At 40.9% G+C, this 25,037-nt stretch overlaps 4 protein-coding genes across 6 annotated transcripts in view; 2 read left to right on the top strand and 2 right to left on the bottom strand.

Annotated features, from left to right (window-relative positions):
* The window catches only part of ddx54 (DEAD (Asp-Glu-Ala-Asp) box polypeptide 54), a 22,488-nt gene extending 9,436 nt beyond the window's left edge, over window positions 1-13,052 (bottom strand). The window contains exons 1-2 of the mRNA XM_086053144.1: window positions 12,905-13,052; window positions 4,110-4,237 (exon numbers count right to left, since the gene is read on the bottom strand). Of these exons, the coding sequence (XP_085909270.1) occupies window positions 4,110-4,169 (60 nt within the window). The 5' untranslated portion in view covers window positions 4,170-4,237; window positions 12,905-13,052. The remainder of the gene's footprint in view (window positions 1-4,109; window positions 4,238-12,904) is intronic.
* On the top strand, window positions 7,621-17,864 carry LOC147135617 (uncharacterized). The gene is made up of 3 exons (XM_086053153.1): window positions 7,621-7,881; window positions 12,945-13,085; window positions 16,315-17,864. The coding sequence occupies exons 1-3, from the start codon at window positions 7,818-7,820 to the stop codon at window positions 16,503-16,505; spliced, it is 396 nt and encodes a 131-aa protein (XP_085909279.1). The 5' UTR covers window positions 7,621-7,817; the 3' UTR covers window positions 16,506-17,864.
* abl1 (abl oncogene 1, non-receptor tyrosine kinase) overlaps window positions 12,920-25,037 on the bottom strand; it is a 45,441-nt gene continuing 33,323 nt past the window's right edge. The window contains exons 13-14 of one of the 3 annotated variants that reach the window (XR_015089794.1): window positions 18,215-18,464; window positions 12,920-13,065 (exon numbers count right to left, since the gene is read on the bottom strand). The gene's annotated coding sequence lies outside the window, so the exon portion shown is untranslated. Of the gene's footprint in view, window positions 13,066-16,765; window positions 18,465-25,037 lie in introns of those variants that run through there. The other 2 variants (XR_015089793.1, XR_015089792.1) reach the window with 2 other exon arrangements.
* On the top strand, window positions 18,305-25,037 carry rab14l (RAB14, member RAS oncogene family, like). Its single transcript, XM_086053152.1, has 8 exons — window positions 18,305-18,467; window positions 20,526-20,584; window positions 20,826-20,879; window positions 21,340-21,517; window positions 22,504-22,570; window positions 22,919-23,006; window positions 23,349-23,379; window positions 23,488-25,037. Exons 2-8 carry the CDS (start codon window positions 20,533-20,535, stop codon window positions 23,663-23,665), a joined length of 648 nt encoding a protein of 215 aa, XP_085909278.1. The 5' UTR covers window positions 18,305-18,467; window positions 20,526-20,532; the 3' UTR covers window positions 23,666-25,037.

Raw genomic sequence — 25,037 nt, 5'->3', positions numbered from 1 at the left:
AAGTAGCGTGTTTTGCCTGCTTTGTCGCTTCTCTTATAAATCCCCTTTCGAGAGCCTTCACCTTCATCCTGACACCTACGAATAACAAATTGATTCATCGGGAGGCAATGTAGGCCATGCTAAGCTGGATGCTGAGCTGCGTGTGTGTAACCTTTACAAAAAAAAAAAAAAAAAAAAAAAAAAAAGAAGAGGCGCAAGTTGTTTCAGCAAGAACATGTTAATGCGCAAACACTCACCAGTGGCTAAGTGCGTGAATGCGAGTCATTAGGGGAACAGATGTCAGAGCACGTCTCAGGTTAAATTTGAGTTTAGGATGTTCCCATGCGGAGTGCGTGTGTGCGTGTGTCAAGCAGATGCTGCTGCCTCTAAGCCGTGGAGATTGAGGGGGGACTGTTTAAATTAAGAGATTTGTGGAGTTGATGATTTGTAAGGGCGAACCTTTAAATAGCGGCGGTGATGATGTTGGCTTAAAGTCTCTTTAACCCCATATTGAGTCATTTATTTATCATTTAGTGGCCTTGTTGAAAACAGTCCATTATCCGGCCCACTGTGCATTTTCAGGGTTTCATTTTGGTCCGCACCTATCAGAAGGCCGTTGTGACTGTGAATACCGTATTGTCCCTCGCGACATCGCAGTATCACCGCATCGAAGATATCTGATTTCACATCTGACATTTTGCTATATCGCGGGATTTTGCGGTGATTGTTTTGACAACCAGACTAATGTGACTGAAATAAACGCAAGCCAGCAGGAATGAGTGCAGACAATGTCCAAAGTTTGGGATCATTTCACACTTAAAAGAAGCTCAAGTAAAATGTGTCTACTGCATAGTTGCTGTTGAACTCGCTTATATTGTTAGCTAATTTAAAGAACCTACCACCGCTTGTTAGAACGAATTGCGATCCCTCCACAGGTAGTCAACGATCGACGCAGCCGCCGGTGCACTTTCAATCACTTTAATGAACCAACGGTAACAAAATAAATACACTAGCTGCACGGCCACTCCGGGCATAAAGAAGCTAACGGTTAGCCAGTTCATAGCCAGCCTGTATCCTGAGCCAACAACAGTTCACCCTAAATGCTAATTTGATGACTTTTACTAACCGTATGCTAGTTAGTTTACACAAACATTGGTGTTCAAGTTCTTAAATAGTGGGGTAGGGTCAACTCCAAAGTGTGTCACTGGGCCCAATTTTAGCCACACCCCCAAAAATTAGGAATACTGTTACAGTTTGAACAATTTTCACAGCTGAGTACAACATAGTGCTGTATTTAAACAGCTAACTAGCGTGTTATTTAGGCTCGTCCATCCATCCATTAGATTCAGTTTTAGGTGGCTTGTTGGTGTTAATAATAAACAGCTATTGAATAGTCACTTGTGTAACATGGGTTCATTATTGAGTATATCCTATAAGCATGGTGTTGTTTCAAGTATTCATACATTTTTATGAAATATAATCTTTAAAATGATTAAGAAATTAAATCCTAAATATTCCACTTTGTGTGTAGTAAATCAAGACAACTTAGTTTATTACTAATATTGTGCCATTGCCAGTTTACCATTTGATTAGTAAAGTGGGCTTGGAAAGTATATGAGGTTGTTTTTAATTGGACAATGGGGCAGTTGTGATTGAGCCGTACGAACTCTGCTTAGCAACAAGTGACCAGGGAAATTTGACATATATAGAAAGAATAGACTGGAGTGGAAAATGTACAGTGTTCTCCCACTATTTGCAAATCCACAAGTAAATAATAGCAAACCCCCCCACCACCAAAAAAGGTTTATAATTGTAACAAGATGACAGCAAACTCACTTCAACATAGTTCATTGGCAAGAAGATGCTAGAATTTGGCACCTAAGCAATATTTATATAACTACATAGGTCTTTGGAATAAGCAAAAAAACAGGGAATAGGTGAATTTTTCAGCAAATAGTAGAGAATAGAATTTAAAAAAAAAAAAGGAAATAGCTGAATCCGCAAGGAGCAAATCACATAATGTAAGGATTGCAATGGTTGCAAAAACCAATCCACCAACAATTAACCATGTGTCACATATGCCTCTTGATTAGCAACCCGCTATGTGTTGCATCGAAGCGAGGGTCGGGGCACTATGTCAATGTGATGCCGCCACCTCAAGTGACAGCGGCAGATGGTGACGGGGCCTCGGGCAGTGCCCCCACCGCCCCGGAGACCCTGAGTGCAGGGACAGAGCAGCCATGCACAAAATGCGTGGCCGCTGATTGTATCTTCAGATGCAGCGTACTGACACAAGACGCTGAAGGAGCAGATCTAACATGCTACATGCTTTTCTTTTTATCGTATGTATATGAAAAATGTCATAAAAATGTGCATCAACAAAATTCTTGTTGTTTGTCATGTTTCAGGTTAGTACTTGTTGCTAGGCAGAATTTCCCCCCTTATTTAAAAAAAAATAAGATAATCAGGGCCCTCACTGTGCTCTTTCTTGGCAACCTGTGGTTGAGGGCTCCGCTCCTCCACTCAGATGAGAATGGACAGGGAGAATCGGCAGTAGAGTCCCACACCTTAAATTCAAAATACAACATGTGCACATAGCAATGTTTTTTTTTTTTTTTTTTCATCTGTCGGAGGTGGAGGGGCACTGCCCGACTTGCCCCGATTGCAATACTGTCATTATGGATAATTATACCAATATAAAAAAAAACAAAAAATTTTGACAGGGCACCTCACCTCAATTTTTACACAAGACCTCAAGTAACCCTGCCCAACTAAACAGAAAAACAGAAAATGGAGAGGGAGCTGCTTGTAGTCAAGTGAATAAATTAAAAAAAAAAAAAAGAGATGAGTTATTGAGTTAAATTCTCAATTAAAGCACTATCGTATCAAATACTCGTATGTATATGGTGCATATAATTCACTGTGTAAAATTATATTCACGCACAAAATTTAATTGTATAGGGAGAAACATTGCTAAAACATGTCATGCAAATAAAGCTGCGCCACTTAACAAAGAAAGGACAGCAAGAACCGAAAGCACATCTACATTTTTTCAAATCGGATTTAAAGAGTTTAATGAGTTTGTGATTTTCATCTATTCGTTGATTTAAAAATGGAAATGATATGTAGTCCACTGTACACTTTTTTTCATCACACTGCCACTGCTGGTTCCTGTGGAATTTGTGAAAGGCATATCAATTGAACCTGTTTTTGCAACACGTTATAATAATATGGTAGTTTAAACCTACCAAGGGATTTAAAAAACATTTGAGAATTCATACAAAATCAAAATCTAAGCATGTGCTTTTTCTCTTGTGCATTGCAAGCAAGCGCGTTCCAAAAAGAACGAGGCCGCAGAGGCCGGTAGTAAAACAACAACTCCCAACACGCTACTCAGAAAATGTCAGAAGTGACCTCGATAACACTTCAAGTGGGACCTCTCTGAATTCATAGAAAATGCTGGGAGTCCTTTAAGGGCAATAAAAGTGAAATGGCTTATTATACTTTCGCCAGTAAAGCCGAAACCTGTGTGCTGTGTAAGGAGAATGCGGCTTCTACAGAAAAAAAAAAAAAAAAATGCAAACATGTAGAAACTCACAATGACTCGATAGCACTGGTTCTGCCTTCAGTCGTACGGCTTGTGGCAGCATTTAGGACATAAGGATGGGAAATGTGACACAAGAAGAAAACGGATGTGAAATAGCCCCAACCTTCAGTTTTGTTTTGAATAAGCAAACCCGAATGCAGAATATTGTGGTCAAACACTGCCGGATGACTGCTAATTATGACTGCTGGGCTACAACACACTCATTCTGAATATCATGCCCTCTACACTTGTAGTGGAAGGTTATATGTGATGACACGGGGGGGAGGCCCAAAGAGCAAAATTAACTTTTCATGTATTTCCTCCGCACCGCGTTGCTGCTTGCTTGCATAGCCGCCGGCTCGCTTCTTCTTTATCTGTGCTTTGCTGTGTCTTAATTGCAATTCCATCAAGAATTTAAAGCCCCACTCTTCCCGCTCTTGTCACTGTCAGTATACAGACTCGCCACATAGCCGAGGAGAGAAATCGAAAGTGGCTATTGTGCGTTAGGATAAAGTCGTCAGCGGCGTCTCGGTGGAAGACTCACTTTCATCGCCGCAGCGCCGCTGGACCCTCCTCCTTTTCCTCGCCGCCTCCAAATCTCCATCCTTCCTCTCCTCTAGTGCGCTCTTTCACCAGCTTTATCACTCAAAGGCTGGATGGAGCCGCTCTGTGCTATATAAATATATAATATCACATAAATAAGGACAGCAGGGCTGTGGGGGGAAGAAGTAAGAGGAGAAAAACAGCAGATGAGACACAAATTGCATGTCGCAGCAGCTTTGGGACTTAAACTGTTCTTGTTGGCTGGTGAATATTGTGGAAAAACAAACCAAGTTAAGGTAACATGTTGCCAACTATTGAACATTTCCTGAAAACAATGCCAAATGTGAAGAATATTCACAACAAATCATTTATTGATGATACAGCTCGTTTCGATAGATTTGAAGCAATCTTTTTCAGGGGTTTTTAAAGTATAAGGAAAAGTAAGAATTGCGTCGCGCACCTTCGGTGTAGTACCACCTTGTGCCACAACACGCACTGCAAGAGATGTAGCGTTAATTAACAGGAAGAAGAAGATCCAGAAGGTCTTCTGTAGCCAGAATGTATAGGTTTTTTTTAAACATCATCCAAATTTGAGTATAAACTGTCAACATGAAGTACTTGAAAGAATTAAAGAATAAAACAAATATCAACATTTTTTAAAAACCTTATGTCAAATCTTTGTAAATCTGAATGGGAAAATAATACTTCATGTCAACTCTGTATTTTAAAAAAATATATATAGAGAGAGAATAAAATCTCCCAAAATATACCGACAAATATCAAAAAGTTGGGACATTTTTTTTGAATAAGCAATAAAAACGGCAAATCTTAAAAAAAAAAATCAAGTGAAAATGTTTTTTAGGATAATTAAATTATTGATAAATTATCAAATAAAAAATGATTTCTTTTTATGATAGCATTTAGGAATAACTTTAAACTTTTTTTTTTTTTTAAATCATCACATTTTTTGGAAATGATCCAGTCAGATTTTTGTAAAATATTGAATATTTACACATAAAATGAGCACTGTGAACTGGAATGGGCTAACTTCATGTTGTCATTTTACAGGACACTTATTAAAAAATGTATACCTGTCATCCGATTCCATATGTCGGCAAATCTATCAACATTTCATAAAACACATTTCAAAAATGCTGAATGCAATAATGGACTGGCCCCACGTGTCAAAATTGGAACAAAAATGCAGCTAGCCCATTCTAGTTCTCAGTGGCTCAATTAGGCCTGATTGGATGTGTGGCGCGTGCGTGTTGAATGTCATCTCATGAGAACGCTCATAAAGTGTCATCTAGTGTCAGCAGGACCTGTCGGCGATATGCTTCCCACAACTGGCACGTCTCGAACGCGTTTTCCTGCGTTTGCACGTGCGCTCTCCCCAAAACCGTGACTCACGAGTCCACAGCGCAGAGGCGACAAACAACAAGTCAGCTGCGCACGAGTGAGACGAGCCCAGACCGACACCGAGCTCCGGAGCGCACGCCTCTGATTGGCTACCGTCCTGAATCCAATCATCAGCGCGCAAACATATGGAGGTCAACAGCGTGTGCGCGACGATCACCGGCGGCCGTCTGTGGGCGCGCCGCTTTTGCTTGTGGAGGGAGCTTAGCACAAAGCTCTGCCTTATCCGCCGGCATTACAGTCTCTTAGAAAGGATTTACGTTTTTAATTCTTGATTAGATGGAATTTTCTCCACAGTGTGCAAGCGCGCCGATACGCAAGATAATGGCGTGTTTGTTTGAATGTCACACACACACACACACACACATGCCATCCCATTTAAAAGGCGAGGCTTTGAACAAAATTGTCCGATAGGGGCTATTGTTAGAAGCAATGGATTATCAATCAGGAATTAATCCTGATGGATGTGTGTTTGCTCCACACACTTTTCATCTTCTTAATGAGAGGATTTATTTCTTGTTATTCTATAGCAAAAGGGGGGCTCAAAACCTCACTTCCATTTGAACTATTTAGTTGACTCACATTTTCTCCTCCTCCCCATCATTTCTTTTGCCTGAGCGGCTGCTGAGAGGTTATGAGTTTATTCATACAGTATACATTAATCTCCCAAAACCAACTCATTGCTCTGTATCTGGGAACCCGTCCCAAATGGCGCCGACAGGGGCGGAGCTATGTGGTGAACAGAGGTGGCCATCGCCACCCCCCACATCTAGAGGAAGATTTTCATACCTGTGACTTTTCTATTATTTTCACATGGGTGAGGTATTCTTGGATCTCTTGATATTCTGTCATGATACATTCAGATTGGTTGCATATTTAAAGTATATATTTAGTAAAATATGTGACGGCAAAGAAAATGATATTTACTTCAGCAAAACGTTGCTTTTCACTTATAGATTTCCCCCCTTGCATTATGAGGGCAAAGTTCTGTATACGTATATGTATTTGTGCATTTTATTACATAAAACCCTGCACGCTTGCATGTATTGGTTTACAGTAATTTGTTCTTTAGAATTTGTTAAACTTTACAACAGAGAGAAAAATCTGGCGATTTTATTTTGCCGATTGTTTTGTGGAGGTGGGATGTTTAACTGTCATTATCTGTGACTTACGCTGTAATGTGTAATGTGTAAAACAACGTAAAACTTTGGCCCAAAAATTGGACTAATATTAGACCTGTTAAATCAGTTGGCCGATGAATCAATTTGGCCTTAGTTTCTTCAATTGTTGTTTATTTGCCCTTCTTCTTTTTTAGCATGAAGCAGAATTTCGTTAGATTTGGCACTAAAATTTGTTGACAAGAGTAGAATTGCATAGCTTGGCAAAACAACAATTTGTTGACGCAATAATAACAGCTAGTGGGGCACTGCCCCAATAGCCCTTCACAACTAACTGAAGGGTCACTTCAATTGTTCATTTTAGGATTTAGAAGGTTTTGTATAATTCAGTTTTCATCTTCTTAATGAGAGGATTTATTTTTCATTCTTTCGCAAGGAGGTCAGACCCTCACTTCCATTTCCATTTGCTCACGTTCTCCTCCTCCCCCTCATAATTATCTCTTTTGCCCAGTTGGCTGCCGAGTTAACTGCCTGCGAGAGATATTGTATATTGATCTTATTCGTATACATTTATCACAAATCCAACCGAATCACTGGTGGGGCACTGCCCCCAATGCCACAAATGCAGAGGAACGACTGACTGAAGGGACACGTCGATTTTTTTTTTTTTTGCACAAACATTTTGGTACAACTTGGATCTGAAATGTGTTGACACATACTGGATCAACAACTGGTGGGGCACTGCCCCAAATGCCGCCGCCACTGACTTGACATTACAATCGCTTTATATTTAAGAATTTAGCGTGATTTTTGTAATACACTTTTCACCCTCTTAATGAGATGATATATTTCTCATTATTTTGTGGCAGAGGAGGTCACACCCTCACTTCCCTTTCTTCTATTTAGTTCCCTCACATATTTTCCACCTCCTCCTCCTCCTCCTCCTCCTCCTCATATCTTTTGCCTGAGTGGCTGCTGAGCTGACTGACTGCCCGCATGGCTGCCTCCCTCCCTCGTCGGACTGGCTGGCTGGCAGTTCGTTCAGGGCGCGTGAACGAGGCACTCGGGCTGCTTCCCTCCCCACCCCGAAAGGTGGCACCGCTGCGAGAATTTCCCCCGCTCCGGAAGCAGCAGTACTGGGACCCCCACTCCCACGTCGATCCTGTGCTGCATCCATGACTTTACACACCTGGCTGGTGTACGGGCTTGGATTTATTTTGGCGCTCTGCGTGACACGAGGTCAGTACAAGATATAAATTCTTGCCTTATTTGGGGTTTTTTAATGTAATAAAAGTGCTGTATTTTCAACTTAGAGAAATCCATGCAATAATAGTAATAGTCATAATAAAGAGTTGTAAAGATAATGTGTTAAAAGTCATGCTTTTTGGACATTTCTCACCCATTGCAGAGCAATTGTTAAGACTACCACAAGAGATATAACCAACAAGCCATGTTTCCAATAAATAAATTGTTAATAAATAAATAAATATAAATAAATGGCGGCTTGGTGCCACATGTAATTGCTTCAAATCCACGCCAAAAATCAAATTTCCCAACAGAGTCGTAACAATTGACTGGAGCAGGGCTTTGCTGTAACCTTTTGTCTCACCGGGGATGGGGTGGGGGACGTACGACGTGCAAATTAAGGGGCCAAGAAGACAGCGTGCTTTACTGTCTCCAGAGTATTTGGTCACCCCTGATCTCAAAAAGTCCCTAATGAGGCCCACGGACGCATTGTTTATAAGTAAGGCAACGTCAATTAATGGCACAAATAATATAAGGCGGAAAAATGAAGCCTACGACGACTATGTAGCGCTGCACATTGGCGGGGAATCACCGGAAGAGGATTTGGATGCATAAACTAAATTATATTACACGACAGTATGTAATCCAAAATATGAAATTGTTTTTTGTTTAAAGAGTGATACAGGATTAGTTTTTTTTTCTTCTTGTTGGGACTGTAACTATGCAACAAACATCAACAGGGGAGCTTAACAACACAAAAGCGCACACTCAAATACATTAGAAGAGCATTTGTGTGTGAGTGATTTGTATCAGGAGCTTCCAAATTTATTAGAATGCATCATGCACTGTCATAACATGGACATAAATTAATGATACAGAACGCAGACATGAATTTATGACAACCGACATGACTCGGAAAAGCCAATAAATTTCCTGTTTGGAATTTTGAAACTGAGTATTAGAGTTTTTTAACTTTTCATGTTTTTTATGGAACTATAATGTCAACAAACTTAAGTATAAAATCTCACTACGTTCTCAAGAGCAGTTTTTCAAATTTGGGGCAATGGGTGCACTGCCGCACCAGCTGTTTTGATAATGGGTTTTGTATTTTCAAGTATGTTTCCATCAATTTTTATCTGTTTATTTCAATTATTGTTGTCCAGAATCTGATCAAAAGCAGCAAAAAAAAACTGTATTCAGGCCTTGTCCCACCGTTTTGTACAGAGCAGTGATACAGTCCAAATGTGTAGAATAAGCTAATTGCTCTTATTGCGCCATGTTGGGACTACGAAGTTAATTAGGTAAAAAGACAACTTTTTTTGTAGTACCGGTAGGTTCCTATCTATTTACATTTTAACTAATTTCACATACAAAATTGTGTGGTATCGCAATGTATTAGCACAGGTGTCAAACTCGAGGGCAGCTAGCTCTGTAGGGGCCTGATAACGAGCCTGATCATTTGAATCAGGTGAGTTGGAGGAGGGAAAACATGTAAAACATGCAGGATAGCGAGGACTATCGAGGACTGGAGTTTGACGCTCTTATATTAGAGCTCTGGGGGCAGCGCCCCACAAGCTGTTTTGATATCGATATATTCTTCGTCAAAAATACTAGTTAGCATGAGGCTAATGCTAGTAACAGGATTTCTTTTTTTTAAACAAATAAAGTTGAAGAGCTGACGGGTCACATGCTCAATCAATTGATCCATTTTAAATAACTTTTAATTTTAAAATGTTTACATTTTCATCTTCAAATGTCTCCTTAGTGGAAAAAATTTAAATATACGTCATTCAATTCAGTTTCTATTTATTTTAAATGTAAATACATTTGAGTACAAAATCTGACTGATTTAGTTCTCCTTAGGAAAACGTTAAAAGTTAAAACAAAAAACATAACTTCTGTCAGTGGCAACTCTGTATTAGGGGCATTGGGAGCATTGCCCCACCAGCTGTTCTTACTGTATCTCTTTTTTGTTTGGTTGTTTTTCATACAAAAAGATTAGCAATTCAGGGTTGGGCACAGTATTTACAGCGTAAATATAACGCTTCCTTCCTCATTAGATATATAATAGCATCACAGTGGGTGTGTAAAACAAGTAGCTGACAGTGACTTTGCTACCATTGGAGTGAGACGTCTTTATAATTACTCACTGTTTGCTTCGAGAGAACCTGGTGTGCAGGCATAATAAATTGGATTCTACCAATAGGGGGGGGCGAGGCGGGAGGGTAGAATGTTTCTCCAGTAAGTCCTCATTATCTTGACAAATGCTCATAACTGGGCAGCTCTTCAATGTTTCATGAGTGCAGCCAGCGTGCAGCATTGCATGCTAACGAATAGTTAAATCAGCTTCTTTTGCCGGATGTAAATTGCCATCATTTACATCCCGCAAAACTAAGGCGGCAGTCATTTCCGCTGCGCTAATGGAATACTTACAACACCCCAGAGGTGGTACAAATTTGGAAATGGACCCAAATCACACAGTTTCCACACAAAAATACGCCTCTGAAGTTACACAAAAACTCAAGGAGGTGAGCGCAACAGTCAACATAACTAACCCATAAATTGTTCATAGGTGTGAATGTGAGTGACATTTTCAAATAATTACTTTGACACCATTCTTAGGAAATCACAATGTCCCATCACTGGGGGATTATTATTAGGACAGACACCTGCCGGCTACTCATGTGGTCCTTCAATGGGGGTTACCTGACCCCTGGTTTCCTGTGTCACCAACTGGTGGGGCAAATGTGGCACATCCCCCCCAAAAGGTTGGCACGCACTTGCAGTCCCGGCGAAGCTTTACATCGATTCGAGCAGATTTCCAAAAGTGATTTTTGTAAGAGCATTTGCGACGGGATTAGTTTGCTCCTGAAAGCTCCATCCCGGCTTTGGGTTTGGCTATTTAGCGGCGGCCAGTCAAGTGAGAGGCTCGTGTCCTCCGCGGGCCGCCGCAGATAAAGAGGGCGGATTGGTTTCAGCTCCAAAGCTGATCTTCCATCTTGTGTGTGCGGGATTTGGCGGGTCAGTCGCAGGTGTGTGCGATCGCACTGAATTCACCGACAATCCCCGCTTAACCCCCCCTCCTGGGTGGATTCGGTCCGCTTCTTGAAAGTACTGGGCAAATCGTAAAAAGGACCTGGATAATTCCTGAAAGAAGTCATTGCTAGAGGTCTCAATGTGCCCCACTTGCGGCTGTTTGGGCAAATCATTTGAATCATCACTTGAAAAGGAAGCGTCACCCCCACCACCACCACCTCCATCCCGCGCCCTTGAGTCATTTTCTGTGCCGTCGCCTCCAACGTATGCAGGCTGCTAAGCTTTGAAATGGCGAAGCACTACTGAGGCTGAGTCAGTCACTGTTAGGCCAAAAGCTTTGAGAGGAGAAGCTCACCAGTGCGTCTTTTTTTACGCTTGTCACTCAAGATGAGGGGAAATAGAAAAGCAGCCCTCAGGATGGATCCTGATGGCTTTTTAGATTAACTTCTCCTCAAGTGTTGAGCACAATACTGTCATCAGTTCAAGTGGCTGTCTTGAACTGCCTCTGAAAGGCAAAAAGGCTTTTGTATGGGGCACTTGTGTAGGTTATGCATCAAGACAACTACACTAGTGTAACGTAGTATTTCGCCTGGTTAGATCAAACATTTGCCAGATGTTGCGAGGCAGAAATCGCAAACTTAATCTAACCTCCTCTACAGGCAAAGCCTGTAGGAGACACTGACAGAAAAACAATAGATCTCTATATAGACTTTAATATCGCAAGTGCGTCACTGCTCTGTATTAAATATAAAGCGCATACAAGCACAGCAGGTGGGGCACTGCCCCTGATGCAGTGCTTGTCAATTACTTTCTGTTACAACCCCAAGCCCCCACCACAGGAAGAAGAAAATATTTTGCCAATGCTCCACCGTGACTATAAATATTATCCTTTGTTTATAAAAAAACAATGGTTAGAAGTACACCTCTGCATAACACTGTATTCTTATTAATATTAAAGAAAAACAAAAAAGTAATATAAATCTGCTGAATAAGTTCACTAACATTGTTTATACTCCCTGTGCACGCTCGACAACGAGAGAGCCAACGCCACCTACTGTACTGGATGTGCAATTACATTTTATTCTAGTACCGTTTGAGAATTTAGTCAGATTTTGTAATAATTTTGACAAATTGTTACTTGAAAAAATGGTTTGTAAAATTTGTAAATAATACCCTGTATCCCCAAATCTTGAGCCACGTTGTTTAACAATTTGTATAAACTCCGACTAAATTTGCATTTTGCTTCCTTTTTTTTTTTTAGTTTATTATGATCTCGACAGAGAGTTAGCAGTAGATACTGTAAATCGAAATTGATTATCTACATAAAGTGTTTGCTTATATACTAGAGGTGCAATGATTCATTGACAATTAATCAATTTTTAAGTTAATCGATAATTATTTTTAAAAATTGATGAATCGTTTAGATATCTTTTTTAAATCAAAATCGTCCAAATGCTTAAAAGCAAATATTATCCGATTATGTCGTCCTACATGAAAGCGGACTGTTACGGACCAGTCCAGGAGCCGAATCGTAATGAATTCATGTTTGTGCGCCGTCAATTTGAAATAATGTCCTGTTTTTGAAGAAAGGGATGGAACTTTAAACATGTTTTTTTTTTTTTTTTTAATCCAACTCATCGATTATCTCCAAAATAATCGTCAGTTTAATCAATTATTTAAAATCGCTAGTTACCGCCCTACTATATCCATAAACTGGCTGTATAGCCAGTAATTGCAACATTCTATAAGGACTGTAGAGTATATTTCATCACCTAGTGTGAATAGACAAAACAATACAATACGACCAATGACAAATACTGGCCACAAAGGAATTATGTTAATCTTCCTGATTATGTTACACCCCGCGGTATCGTTAAGCTTTCTACTGCAGTAATAAAACCAGTAGTTCTATTATGATTATTTATGATGATTGTGTTTAGTGTTCTTGCCATAGGCGCACAATAGCAGGCGTGATCATTACCTTGTCAAATTGTCTTTACTCTCTCTGTGTTCCCGCGCAGTTGAGGGTCTGCAGTGCTATGGCTGCAACATCATCCAGGGTCAGAGGTACGTGGACGTGGGCTGCTCCAACCCAGAGGTGCTCACCTGCACCCACTCACACAAGGGCTTCAAGCACCGCTTCTGCATCAAGACAGAGAGCAGTGAGTAAATCACACCTCTGAGGAAAAAAAAAATGAAAGAAAAATACTAAGGAATGATTTCACAGTGGCTTTGAGGCATTTTTTTTTTCCCTTCATCCGAACGCTCAAGGACCTCCATTCGCCTTTCTTTATTTGCACCTGCAGCCTATACTGGCCTCCCTTGACTTTTGGCCCACGCATCTAGAAAATATCAAACCCTGAAGCAGTGGTGATAATGAATATGGAAGGATTGTGAAGGAGATGTGGATTTTGCTAGAAATCATATGAAGTGAACCATGTCGTATTTTCTTTTAACATGAATTGCATCAAACACATGGGGCGGTACGTTGGACTTGTGGTTTGCGCATCCGCCTCACAGCTCCGAGGACGGGGGTGCGACTCTGCAACCCCAGCCTTCTTGACCAATTACCGGTAACCAATTAAAATCGACTGATATTTTAATTTTAATTTTTTTTTTTTTTTTTAACACATTACAAGGTAAGACAAAGATTCATTCAACACCACGGCCAAAAAATATCTTTCTGTGTTAAAGCTGAACAAATACTAAAGGACAAAGTATTCTAAAACAGTCAAATATTCTGCCTGTAATTCACATCTTTACTGTTGTAATAGGGGACCAAAAAAATGTCCTTATGTATTTATTAATTAATCAATCAATCAGTTATAAATCCATATCGCTCAGGCCCTACTAGAGACACTAGTCTAAAAAGGCAAGCACAAACTCTGATTAAAAAATATTTACTTCCTTCTGGGGGGGGGGGGGGTTAAGAGAAAATAATTGAGAATCACTGCTCAAATACTGCTTTTCTATAAATTCAGACTAAATTCAACACATTCACTGCCAGATAATTTTAGACCCTCTTTTAACCTAACGTTTGAAAAAAATATCAGATTGAATGACTGGAATGTGAAGACATATAAATTCGTCTTTGGCATAAGTTTAAACGTGACTAATTAGTATGATCTGCACAAAGGGGCCTCGAACTAAGTTATATAAATGGATACTGGATCGCGACATGAAGGGTGATTGGAACATTGGCTCTATGTAGTAAATATCTGGTAAATTCATACTTTTACAGGAATGTAAGGACATGCAGTCAAAAAAAAAAAAAAAAGACTTGCAGTCATTTTTCTGTGACCCAGATAATACAGCAAAGTTAGATATTTATTTGGGGAATATGTATAGGCCAGCAGATGATTAAATGGTGATGAATGCACTGTGGCGTGCCAGAGGACATTGGCTTAATCATTTCTAATCGTACTTCAATGCAAATGTTCTCGGGGCCGCCGTTGTGAATATTCACTTAGCCGCTTACGTAACGCCGCTGTTTTAGTCGCCTTGCTGACTGAGTCCGTGAGAAGCCGCTCGTGGTGCCATGTGAAGTCAATCGGAGGATGTCCTCAACAGGGCGGCGGTGATGGTCAGATGCTGATATGCGCGCGCGCGTGCGCGCACATCCAGATGTTCCCTCCTTGACGTCTGGAAGCCCAAAGGGCTGATTAGGCACCTTTTACCTCCTTCTTTGAGAGAGTGCAAGCTAAGACCGAGGCTGACAACGTCACACTGACTGACAAACACACTGTCAGAATTGTCAATCAGCTTGACCTCCGCAAAGGCTTCAAATGTTGCAAAGTCGCGATTCACAAATTTGTTTTTTCCCCTGGAATCTGATTTTAGTGCTTTTTTTTGAAACACCACAAAAAAAAATTGTATCAAGGAATTATGTTGACGTAGCATCTTTGTATGTTGGGGAAGAGCTAAGTTTAGCCTGGGCTGTTAGTGGAAAGTTTTCACCGCATGTGCATATAATTTGCCCAGATATTGCTAAATTCTAACAAAAATCTACATGGTGCTAATGTTCCAATTACTTTATAGAGCCAGATAATGTTTACATTTTTGTTATGCACAAATTGACCTAATCTTTTTGTGCACTTTCTATTATACAGTGAAGCATGTTGAAGAAACACTTCATTAGGGATTGAGGGACTACCATCTTTGTATGTTGGGGAGGAGCTATGTTTAGCCTGGGTTGTTAGCAAGATGTTACAGAGTCATCGCCGCATGTACACACTCACATCTACTGCATACTTTCAAACACCATCTACACGACTTTTGTTTATTTGTAAGGGTAACTTAGTTAGATGGGTCATACATTTACAGTTAAAACTACAAATATAAGCAACTTCAATCATTGTAAGCATCACGTGTACTCGCTACAATGAAAATTTAATGGGGACACCTTTGGATAAATCTGTGTTTCTGCTGTCAGGAAGCTGCACACACAAACAAACAAACCTGTGGTGATGAAAACATGACCTCCTGAGAGGTCAGAAAGCAAATAAAAGGAAAGAAAAAAATGCATTTTGACATTGGGGGTATGTGACGTTTACGATGGGACTGGACTCTCAATTATAAAGATTTCAAGTCCCCGATGCTGAGCTCCTTGCGTCCAGTTGACGTCAGGTTGGATTTTGGAATTTTCCGAATGCTAATTATAACATTGAGCCAGTCTGCGAAAATAGAATTTGACTGCCTATTTGCCTCGATCAATGACGACTTTGATTACATGTTTTCTGCATCTTTCCTCAAATAATGACATTTGCCCTACTAGATACTGTGCCACTTAATTCATTGCTAAATGTGTCATCCACTTTAAAATGTATTTGTATTCGGTTAACACTGCACTTAAAATATATATATATTTTTTTTACTGTGACAAAAATGTATTTGCACCAAAAAGCCTTACCACGGACTGATCATTTATACAATTGCATAAATAAATTCAGTCAGCCGCAATAGATATTCCCTCAAACAACGCAATCTGCTGTATTAAATCCAATTAATTGCCATGCATTTCCACACATAAAGCCTTTTGTTGTAGTAGCTGCTGTCTCACAATCAATGTTGTGCATGGCATGGTGTGTGGCACGCTTGAGAATATATTTATAGTGTATTAATAGACACCCCAATAGACACACTGTATCGAAATATTGATAGTGTATTTCCTCAAACAATGCAATTTGCTGTAATAGCTGTTTCATCAATTTTGAATTCATGCCTAAAATGTGGTTTTCCAGTTCCCTGTGCAGACATAAATGCCCTGCTAATTACAGACTTGCACTATTTGCTGCTTACTGCTGCTATTTTCCTGCTGAGGCAGTCAACGCCTCAGTGACTGACTTGTCGTCTTCTCCATCCATCCATCCATCCATCCATCCATCCGTGCAGCGGCACTGGGCATCGTCCTGACCAGCGGCTGTGCCACATCCAGACACTGCCAACAACAGGAGCTGCCAGGCGTGCGCATCCACTGCTGCGATTCGGATCTGTGCAACAGCGCCCCCTTGCGCAGCCAACTACCCAACGCATGCGCACTGGCCGGCCTGCTGCTGCTGCTGCTGCTTAGCTTGTGGTTGTAGGTGATAGGCAATACAAACTTACTGTGTGTATTTTAAAAAAACACAAAGGAAAAACTGTCGTGTGTTCACTTGGCATTTTCTGTCAGGGCCTGAATGATTTTTTTTTTAATGTTAAATGGACAAAATGATCAGGCGTTCAGTACGCACCTTGGGTCGAAGTTATTTTTTGGTACAGTAGGGAACAAAAACTGCTCATCTTGTGCTTTCAGCAACAGATTTAATGACGTTTGAAATGAAGTTTCAACTTAAATATCATCGCTGTCCTGTGAAAAACACTTTTGGAAAAATATTTAAATTTTCACGTTAATTCACATAAAAATAAGAAAACTGAAAAAATTTGACACAAGTGTTTGTCACAGAACAGCGATGATATATTCCTTTCATGAAAATGCAACATCAACAGTTTGACTTTTTAGAAAAAGGAGGTTGCAGACTAATGCAATCTGAAAAGTGTGAATTATTATTATGCTTTAAAAAGACATATAAAGACATTTGTTGTTGCTTTATCAAAACAGCATGGGCTGGAAGTTGCATTTGTACCGTGCTACTTTTTTAATCGCTCGGCACTGATATTCACGTTCAAGTTCACAGTTTTGACATTCTGCCAAAAGCGTAGCACTAGCCACAATGTCCGCTAGCCAGAATCTGAGCTGCACTTCGATTGTTTACAAACAGTTACACTTTGTGTCACTCACCTAATATGTTTGAGACACCGTATTACAAAATTGTCCCTGCAATTAATCATTTTCTTGATAATTATCGACAGCCTGTGTGTGTGTTGCATTGGCTAGCGACCAGTGAAGGGTCTACCAGCTTCTCTTGCCAAAAGTCAGCTTAGGTTCAAAAACGACATGATGATTTGCTGTGATGGAAAATTCCAGCTCTATCTTTTACTAGGAATTGCAGCTCCATGACAACCTCTCTCAGCATTCACATAAAAACATTTTGCCATAGAAGTCACTCAAGCTTTCATTAAAGACACAATGGAAGCACACTAGTGTTATCAAGGCTGACACTCACTTATACTATGAGGACATCATGTGCATTCGTTGTCATTGCTAAGATATTTCATCTTTATTGAGATAAGAAAATGTGTGATGTGTGTTCTTTCTTTCAAGGTTACTTTGTCAAAAGAAATCTACATACATATATTTTTTTAGTTTTTTTTCCTGTTCTCTTTGGGAGAGCACACTGCATGCGGTTATACATGATTTTAAGAGTCAATGCATGTCAAGTGGTTCATTATTGTATTAATAAAATTATTCATATTTTTCACAAAAAGATGCTTCAAGTGTACCTAATGTTGTGAATGTAATGAAGGATGGATGGATGGATGGTCGCCAGACAGACAGATGGACAGCAAATTTCATCAATCGATGCAATGTTTTTGTACAAGGTAATACATAAATATCAGTTGTGTCATCCACTTTGGTATGCATTTGTATTATACAAATACATATCTGAATGATACAGGTACTTCCTTGAATCATGTCATTTGCTGTTATAGATGAGTTGTAATTGCTGAGTGCATCATCCACTCTGGACTACGCTATAATAGATGTCTTGTCCTAACTAACTAGTTTATTTTAAACAAATAAAGACTTCAGCTTTAATATACGTTTAATGCATTTCTACTGATATATTACCAATAGCAGACATTGTATGAATAGTGTATTTCCTCTGCATGGATGGATGGATGCATGGAGTACCTGTCCAGGTGAGGTAATGTTCGATCGCTAGATCGATAGAGTACCTGTCCAGGTGAGGTAATGTTCGAGCCAGAAGTGTCGACTCGTCCGTTGATGCTCTTTGTCCCTCCAGTCCATTGTACACAGCGGAGGAAACCCTGTGCCGACGCGAGCCGCCATCTTGGAGAGGCAGATCCTACTTGAGCCAGGATAACCGCAAAAACAACTCCTCCGAATCGCTCCACCGCTTCCCCGTCTCAAGTCTTCATTCCTGGTGAGTACAAACCAACGGCGCGTCGTTTTACGTCCACCCCGTACAAAGGCGTAGAACGTCCGGTTAACACGAATAAAACATTGCGGCTATTGCGGGCCGGAACAGGGATGCTAACGAAGCTAGCTCAACAGGGAGCTGGTGCAAGTTTGACGAGTTAAAACAAACACTTTAATAAGACGAAATGTTACCTTTTAGTCTGCTGATCTTGCTCTAACCTCCCCAGTATACATGCTGACACTGTCACTACGTTTACCTCATGCTATTATCCAGCCCCGCGGAGCTAATGTTAGCAACCTAGCATGCTAAAGTTGTGTGTAGTCAGGTGTTGGGTGTTGAAAACCATAAATCTCCCTAAGACATCTGGTCAATGTCATTTAAAGACCTTCCTCCCGGGTCGACACTCGCCATCAGCAGACGCGCTCGAACGTGGGCGCTTCTTTGTCACAATAGCACCTGATGTCATATAGCGGCTATCGTGCTAACGCCAACTTGGCTGTCAAGACTGCTTAGCGAAGCATGAATTTCGGGGCCCCGAATGGAGGAAAAAACACTAAAATCAGTCCGAGGAATTACTGGACGTCTAGGCTTCGACTGAACAATCGATTCCGGTTGGTTAACAGTAAACAAATAAAGGTAATGGCGATTCAAAGACCAAATAAAAATGGCTAATGTAGACCGAAACTCCTGTCGGATTTTATGTTTGCCTCTTCCAAATTCTAAAACATACCGTCAACGTAATCCTGTCTTGTAAGGGGCATGCTAATTGCGTGCAAACACAAATATTGTATTTGTCACGATTCCAAAATGTGGATATGAAGGGGTCCTCGGTTTACGACGCAGTTCCGTTCCCCGGCGGTGACGAATTTCAACGTAGGTTGGAAAACACAGTTGACAGACTAATAACCTTTGCTCACGCAGTAGTAGCGTCATCGTTAATACTTTTGTTTTGTTCCATTGTTTTTGTTCGGACTTTGTTGGCAATTTAAGTAAACTCCTCATCATGCTTTGGGACCGTTTTTCTTCCATAGACTAAATGGAGGGAGTTATGAACACTTCGAAGTAGCAATCAGTGTTTGTGCAAAATCATCAGGCTTATGCTGCAAAACAAAAAATGATTTAAAAAGAAAAAAGCCTACTAGAACAGCTGAACCCGATTTTGGGTTAATTGTAGGCACTTTAAGCAATCAGTGTTTGTGCAAAATCATCAGGTTTATGCTGCAAAATGGTTAAAAAGAAAAGCCTACTAGAACAGCTGAACATGATTTTGGGTTAATTGTAGGCGCTTTAAATTGTGGCAGGTTTGTGCTGACTCCCGTTTAACAGGAAAGGCCATTTTTGAGTCATGGAAAGGCACTGATGGTGTCTCCGATGTCCAAAAAGAAATGCTGAGCCAGGTGATTTGGTCACATGCTAACGCGCCCTCCTCCTAACCGACAACCACCAGATTTCGCGTCCCTGTCAAGTATCACAAGCAAAGCACATTTTGTGATTTCTTTCCCGGCAAAAGCTACGTCTAATGTCTAATAGCCATGAGGTCACATGAGGGTCATGTGACGGCAGGCAGCTGAGGAAGGGCGTGCGGGGGTTGGGGGGGGGGGGGGGGCTGTGGATGGGGTGCTCTAATTTTAAGCAGGAATTGTAATTGTGAAAAAAGCTGAAGACAATGTGTCTTGTTACATTCTCATAATGGATTTTTCCACCATAGAAAAGTGTCATTTGCAACGTGTAGTCAGACAAAAAGCAGCTGACTTTGCGGTCAACAATTAAGCCAGCCAGGATGTCACTACTGCATTTCAGTGTTCTTACGGGTTGTGTAATTCTTCTTTCTACTTCCTAAGAGTCTCATGTCGCCCATGTACAGTATTTCCGACGGGCAGTGTACTGCACTCTGATGTAATTCCACCTTGCGGGAATTGTGCTAAGCGGAGCGCCAGTATATATATATATATATATATATATATTTTTTTTTTTTTTTCTAAATAACTTCACATATTCCAACCATTGTGCTGCTGAATGACGCTAATTACCCGACCCATCCACGTGTTCCTTCTCTTTCAGAGCCACAATGGCCACCGCACCGTACAACTACTCCTACATTTTCAAATACATCATCATTGGTGAGTATGTCGACGCTCCAACCGCAATGACGAGCATCAGGTGTGTGTCTGTTATGAATCGAAAACAAAGCTTCCGATGCCTCGTGTGTTATTTGTATCAAGTGCCTCTAATATCCCAATCGTGTTCCATTTTTCCTGACTTAACAAACTGAGACTTTGCTAGCCTGTACGTTCACAATTAAGATTTTTCTAAAATGCTCAGCCCTAATAAATCTGCTCATGTTTTTTTCACTCTGCACAGGGGATATGGGGGTAGGCAAGTCATGTTTGCTTCACCAGTTCACAGAAAAGAAATGTAAGTACTTGCCGACTTCTTTTCATCATTTTTTTTTTTTTTTTTTTTTAAATCCCTCAAACCGGCGGAGGAAGCACACGCTCAGCACCGAGAGGCTCTTCTGTGTGTCAGCTGCCGCCTCCCGCCGCCATTCAGTCGGCGTCGCGTTCAATGGGCGCCATTTAGACGCCAGATGCCGGGCTCGACTGAATGCGACGAGTTGGCAATTTAAGGCTTTTGGATCCTTTAGTTCCATACGTCGCGCACCTGCTGCTGGCTGGTTTAACAGAGATGTAGTTACATGTAGCCGGTAGGGCTGAATAATTAATCGGATTCAAATCGGAGTTGCTTTCCAATCACTATTTTTTTTTTTTTCAAAACTGTTCAGCCCTAATGTGTCAACTCGGGATGACGTCTTTGCTTAAGCATTTAAACGGGTCGCCATGAAAACAAACCGATCCCTCCTCTGTCTCCCACGCAGTCATGGCAGACTGCCCCCACACGATCGGCGTGGAGTTCGGCACGAGGATAATCGAGGTGAGCGGCCAGAAAATCAAGCTGCAGATCTGGGACACGGCCGGACAGGAGCGCTTCCGGGCCGTGACCCGCTCGTACTACCGCGGCGCAGCGGGGGCGCTGATGGTCTATGACATCACCAGGTACGGCCTTCACACTGCACCGTGTAGTGCTATGTTTCCCTGCGAGATGGTTATCGGCGTCCTGCTAAATAAACACGGCGCGTGAGGAATGTCTCCGCACGCTACACCCGACTCCTGTAAAGTCCCCAAAATGCTCTCAACTCTGGAGGAAAACCAACAGTGATCGTTTATGCGGCTGTTAAAATGGCTGCCTGGAACGCAGTTCATTAATAGACAAATGGTTGACGAGCCAGTCAGCCAAAGCTTTAGTGAGCACTTTTTAAATATCGTTTTATTTCTTGTAGGTAATAAAAGTGGTATGTCTAGTGAAGATTTGATGAGGCTGTGTCATAATCGCTCAAGTTCAAATAGGCATTGATTAAAAAGTTTAGAATTACTACAAAATTGATGCTAAGTCCATTAGCTTGTGTATGGCGTCTTGCCTTGTGTGTTAGCATCAAGCTAGCAGCCTTGCGAAAGTTAGTCAAGCTGCCAAATTCCTGCTTTTTGTGAAGTTTGCAGTCAGGTAACGCCAATATTTTTGTTAATGGTAATAAAATAAAAATGGGTGTTTTATTTAAAAAGAAATAAATAACTGAAACTACACATTACATTTATAAACCTAATTTCAGCAGAAATGTCCCACGTTTTCATCTTTGTCCATTAATTTCATTCATGAGATTTCTGGGTTGATTTTTAAATGTACTTATTTTGGTATAACTGTACGGCCGGACAGAAAAAAGAAGCTCAGATGGTCTTTTCGGAATTGTAGTGTACTTTATTAAACAAAGCCTTCGTGACCCTTTTTTAATTATCTTACACTCCACAAATTATGCTATATATTAAAAAAAAAAAAAAAGCCGAAACTAATGAACACTAACTTAAGCGAAGCGATTTTCAAAAGTAGTGAAAATTAACTGAATTAAAAAAACAAAAGTCAAAATGAAATAAAAACTAACTATAATAATGAAAAGTCCCAAGCCATTGTGACTGTGGTTTTCACACAGGAGAAGCACGTACAATCACCTCAGCAGCTGGTTGACCGACGCCAGAAACCTCACCAATCCCAATACGGTACGTTGAAACATTTTCATTTGATCTCATTTCTGGGGCCTGACAGGATCATGAACAATTGGAGGACGCCCTAGTACACTGAAACATACAGTATGCGGTTAACATTTTTTTACGACATGCAAAGTTCACCAGCAATAATCCAACAACAACAATAAACGTGTTAAATATTGTGAAATGAATACTTTATCGCTTTCTTATTTTTAATGCCCTCAACTTGGCCGACCACTCCAGTTGAAGTTCAGTACATTTTCAGACGGACGAGCGGTGCTAAATTAAGCTTTTTTTTTTTTCTTGATGCATTTCTTTGAAGTGAATTATTCTTCCTCCCGTCCTCACATCCATCTACAGGTGATCATCCTCATAGGAAACAAAGCGGATCTGGAGGCCCAGAGAGACGTCACATACGAAGAAGCAAAACAGTTTGCAGAGGAGAACGGTCAGTTATGTTTTAGTTTATATTTTAAAAGTTTTAGTATATATATTTTTTTTAAATATATGGCGTATTTGTGGAGCGCAAGATAACACGGTCACCAAGTATTCTATATACAAGTAAAAGTAAACTGCAATTCACAAACGACTGTTCGACTGTTTTTCTGAACGGCCGTACAGCAATACCGAAAAAAATGCACTTAAAAATCAACCCTAAAAGCTGTATGAAATTGACATTCATTTCAAGGGGGAAAAATTATTTTAATTAAGAGCATGATCACGGAATAAATTCAACTTTTAAGTCAAGGCAGCATATTTAGATACAAACATTAAACTGTTCTTTCTTTAGGTCTGCTCTTCCTGGAAGCCAGCGCAAAAACGTAAGTGTAGTCAACCTCAACGTTGCAAAACGTCTCCCTTGCCGGGGGGCAACCCCCCCACCCCCTCCACCCCCCGCGTTTCCTGACGCCTATTTCTCTTGTGTTCAGGGGCGAAAACGTGGAGGACGCCTTCCTGGAGGCGGCCAAGAAGATCTACCAGAATATCCAAGACGGCAGCCTGGACCTGAACGCCGCCGAGTCGGGCGTCCAGCACAAGCCGTCAGCCCCCCAGGGCGGCCGGCTAACGAGCGAACCGCAGCCCCAGAGGGAAGGCTGCGGATGCTAATGACCAAGCAACATCCTCCCAAGCCCAACCATGCCCGAGTGAAGGGACTCATCGACTCCCTTCCTCCTCCTGTCTCAGCCCCAAGTTATTTTTTTGTTCCCTTTTTTTTTTTTGCTTCTATCATCTCACCACAACATATTCATTACACTACTGTCCCTTTTTTTTAATGTTTGCTTTTATAGCTCCAAATGACAACTTCTTGATGAATTACAGCTAAATTACCCCCCATGCCCCTCCTCAGCAGGGCGAGTTTTGGCGGCTCGGGACAGTGAAGGCACGGACGCCATTTTAGGTGTCTCGTCAAAAGATGGGGACTGAATATCGCTTTTCTATACTGGTCGCCAGTCAGTTATGGCACATGTAGGCGATGACCACTTTTAGAGTCTTCAATGAAGCTAAAAAGTATTTGGAATGTGAGAGGAAGGCAGACTGCCTGCAGAAAGCCTACACAAGTACGGCGAAGCCCACGCAAGCTCCACACAGGAAGGCCGGAACAAAGATTTGAACCCAGAACCTCAGAACAATGTGGCAGATATGTTCACCACTTGTTCACTCCACCACCCAAGTAGATAAACGCCACTCGATTAAACTAAACCTTCAGAGTCAAATGGTTGCAGCTTCATATCACAATCACTTTATTTGTTGCCTTATTAGTCTTAATCTTTTCCCAAATTTGGCTTATAAAATTTGCTTCTTTTTTTTTTTTGTCTTGTGTTGAAAGCAGCATGGCCTTGTCTGGTCCTCAAAATGGCCTCCTTGTATAATATACCAAGCAGCAGCAGCATGCCCGTCCCCCCTTATCCTCCTCCCTCGTTTTTTTTTGTACTATAGTGACTCCAGATTGGATGGTTGTGTATATAAATCTATTGCTTAACTGTGTGGTGATGCCCTGGCTAGGTGGGATTTGGACATTGTACAGTTTGATGTGTTAGTATTGGGCTGCCTGTAAGTCAGTTGCCCTGGGAGGGTCGGGGGGGACATTCTGTAACATAGTTTCTATTAATAATAATAAATGTATGTAAAGGAGAGACATACACATCCACTTAATCCCACCTTCCATCCGCGCACTACTGAACTTTGACCGATTTATCATGTGCAAAACTTGTATTTATTTTTGCGTCCTGCATTGCTGTCTTAACTCTCAAGAAAGGGGGATGCTCTTCCTTTCCCCTTTGCTGTCCGAGTGACCACGTTCTGCTTTTGTCACACAAGTATAAAAAAAAACGTACATATGTAAAAACATTTTAAAAGGAGCCGTGCTAACATTTAAAAGCGTTCTTTTTGCGTGTATGATTTTAAAAAATATTGACATTTTGATTTTAATGATAAAAGACTTCTAGACAGAGAAAAAAAATAAATTATACATAACCTG

The sequence above is a fragment of the Filicampus tigris genome, chromosome 15 (genome assembly GCF_054856515.1).
Source record: "Filicampus tigris isolate MCC_2025a chromosome 15, RoL_Ftig_1.0, whole genome shotgun sequence".
NCBI lineage: Eukaryota > Metazoa > Chordata > Actinopteri > Syngnathiformes > Syngnathidae > Filicampus > Filicampus tigris.
Note: the sequence above shows the minus strand (reverse complement) of the source record. Positions and strands in the feature narration are given on the sequence as shown.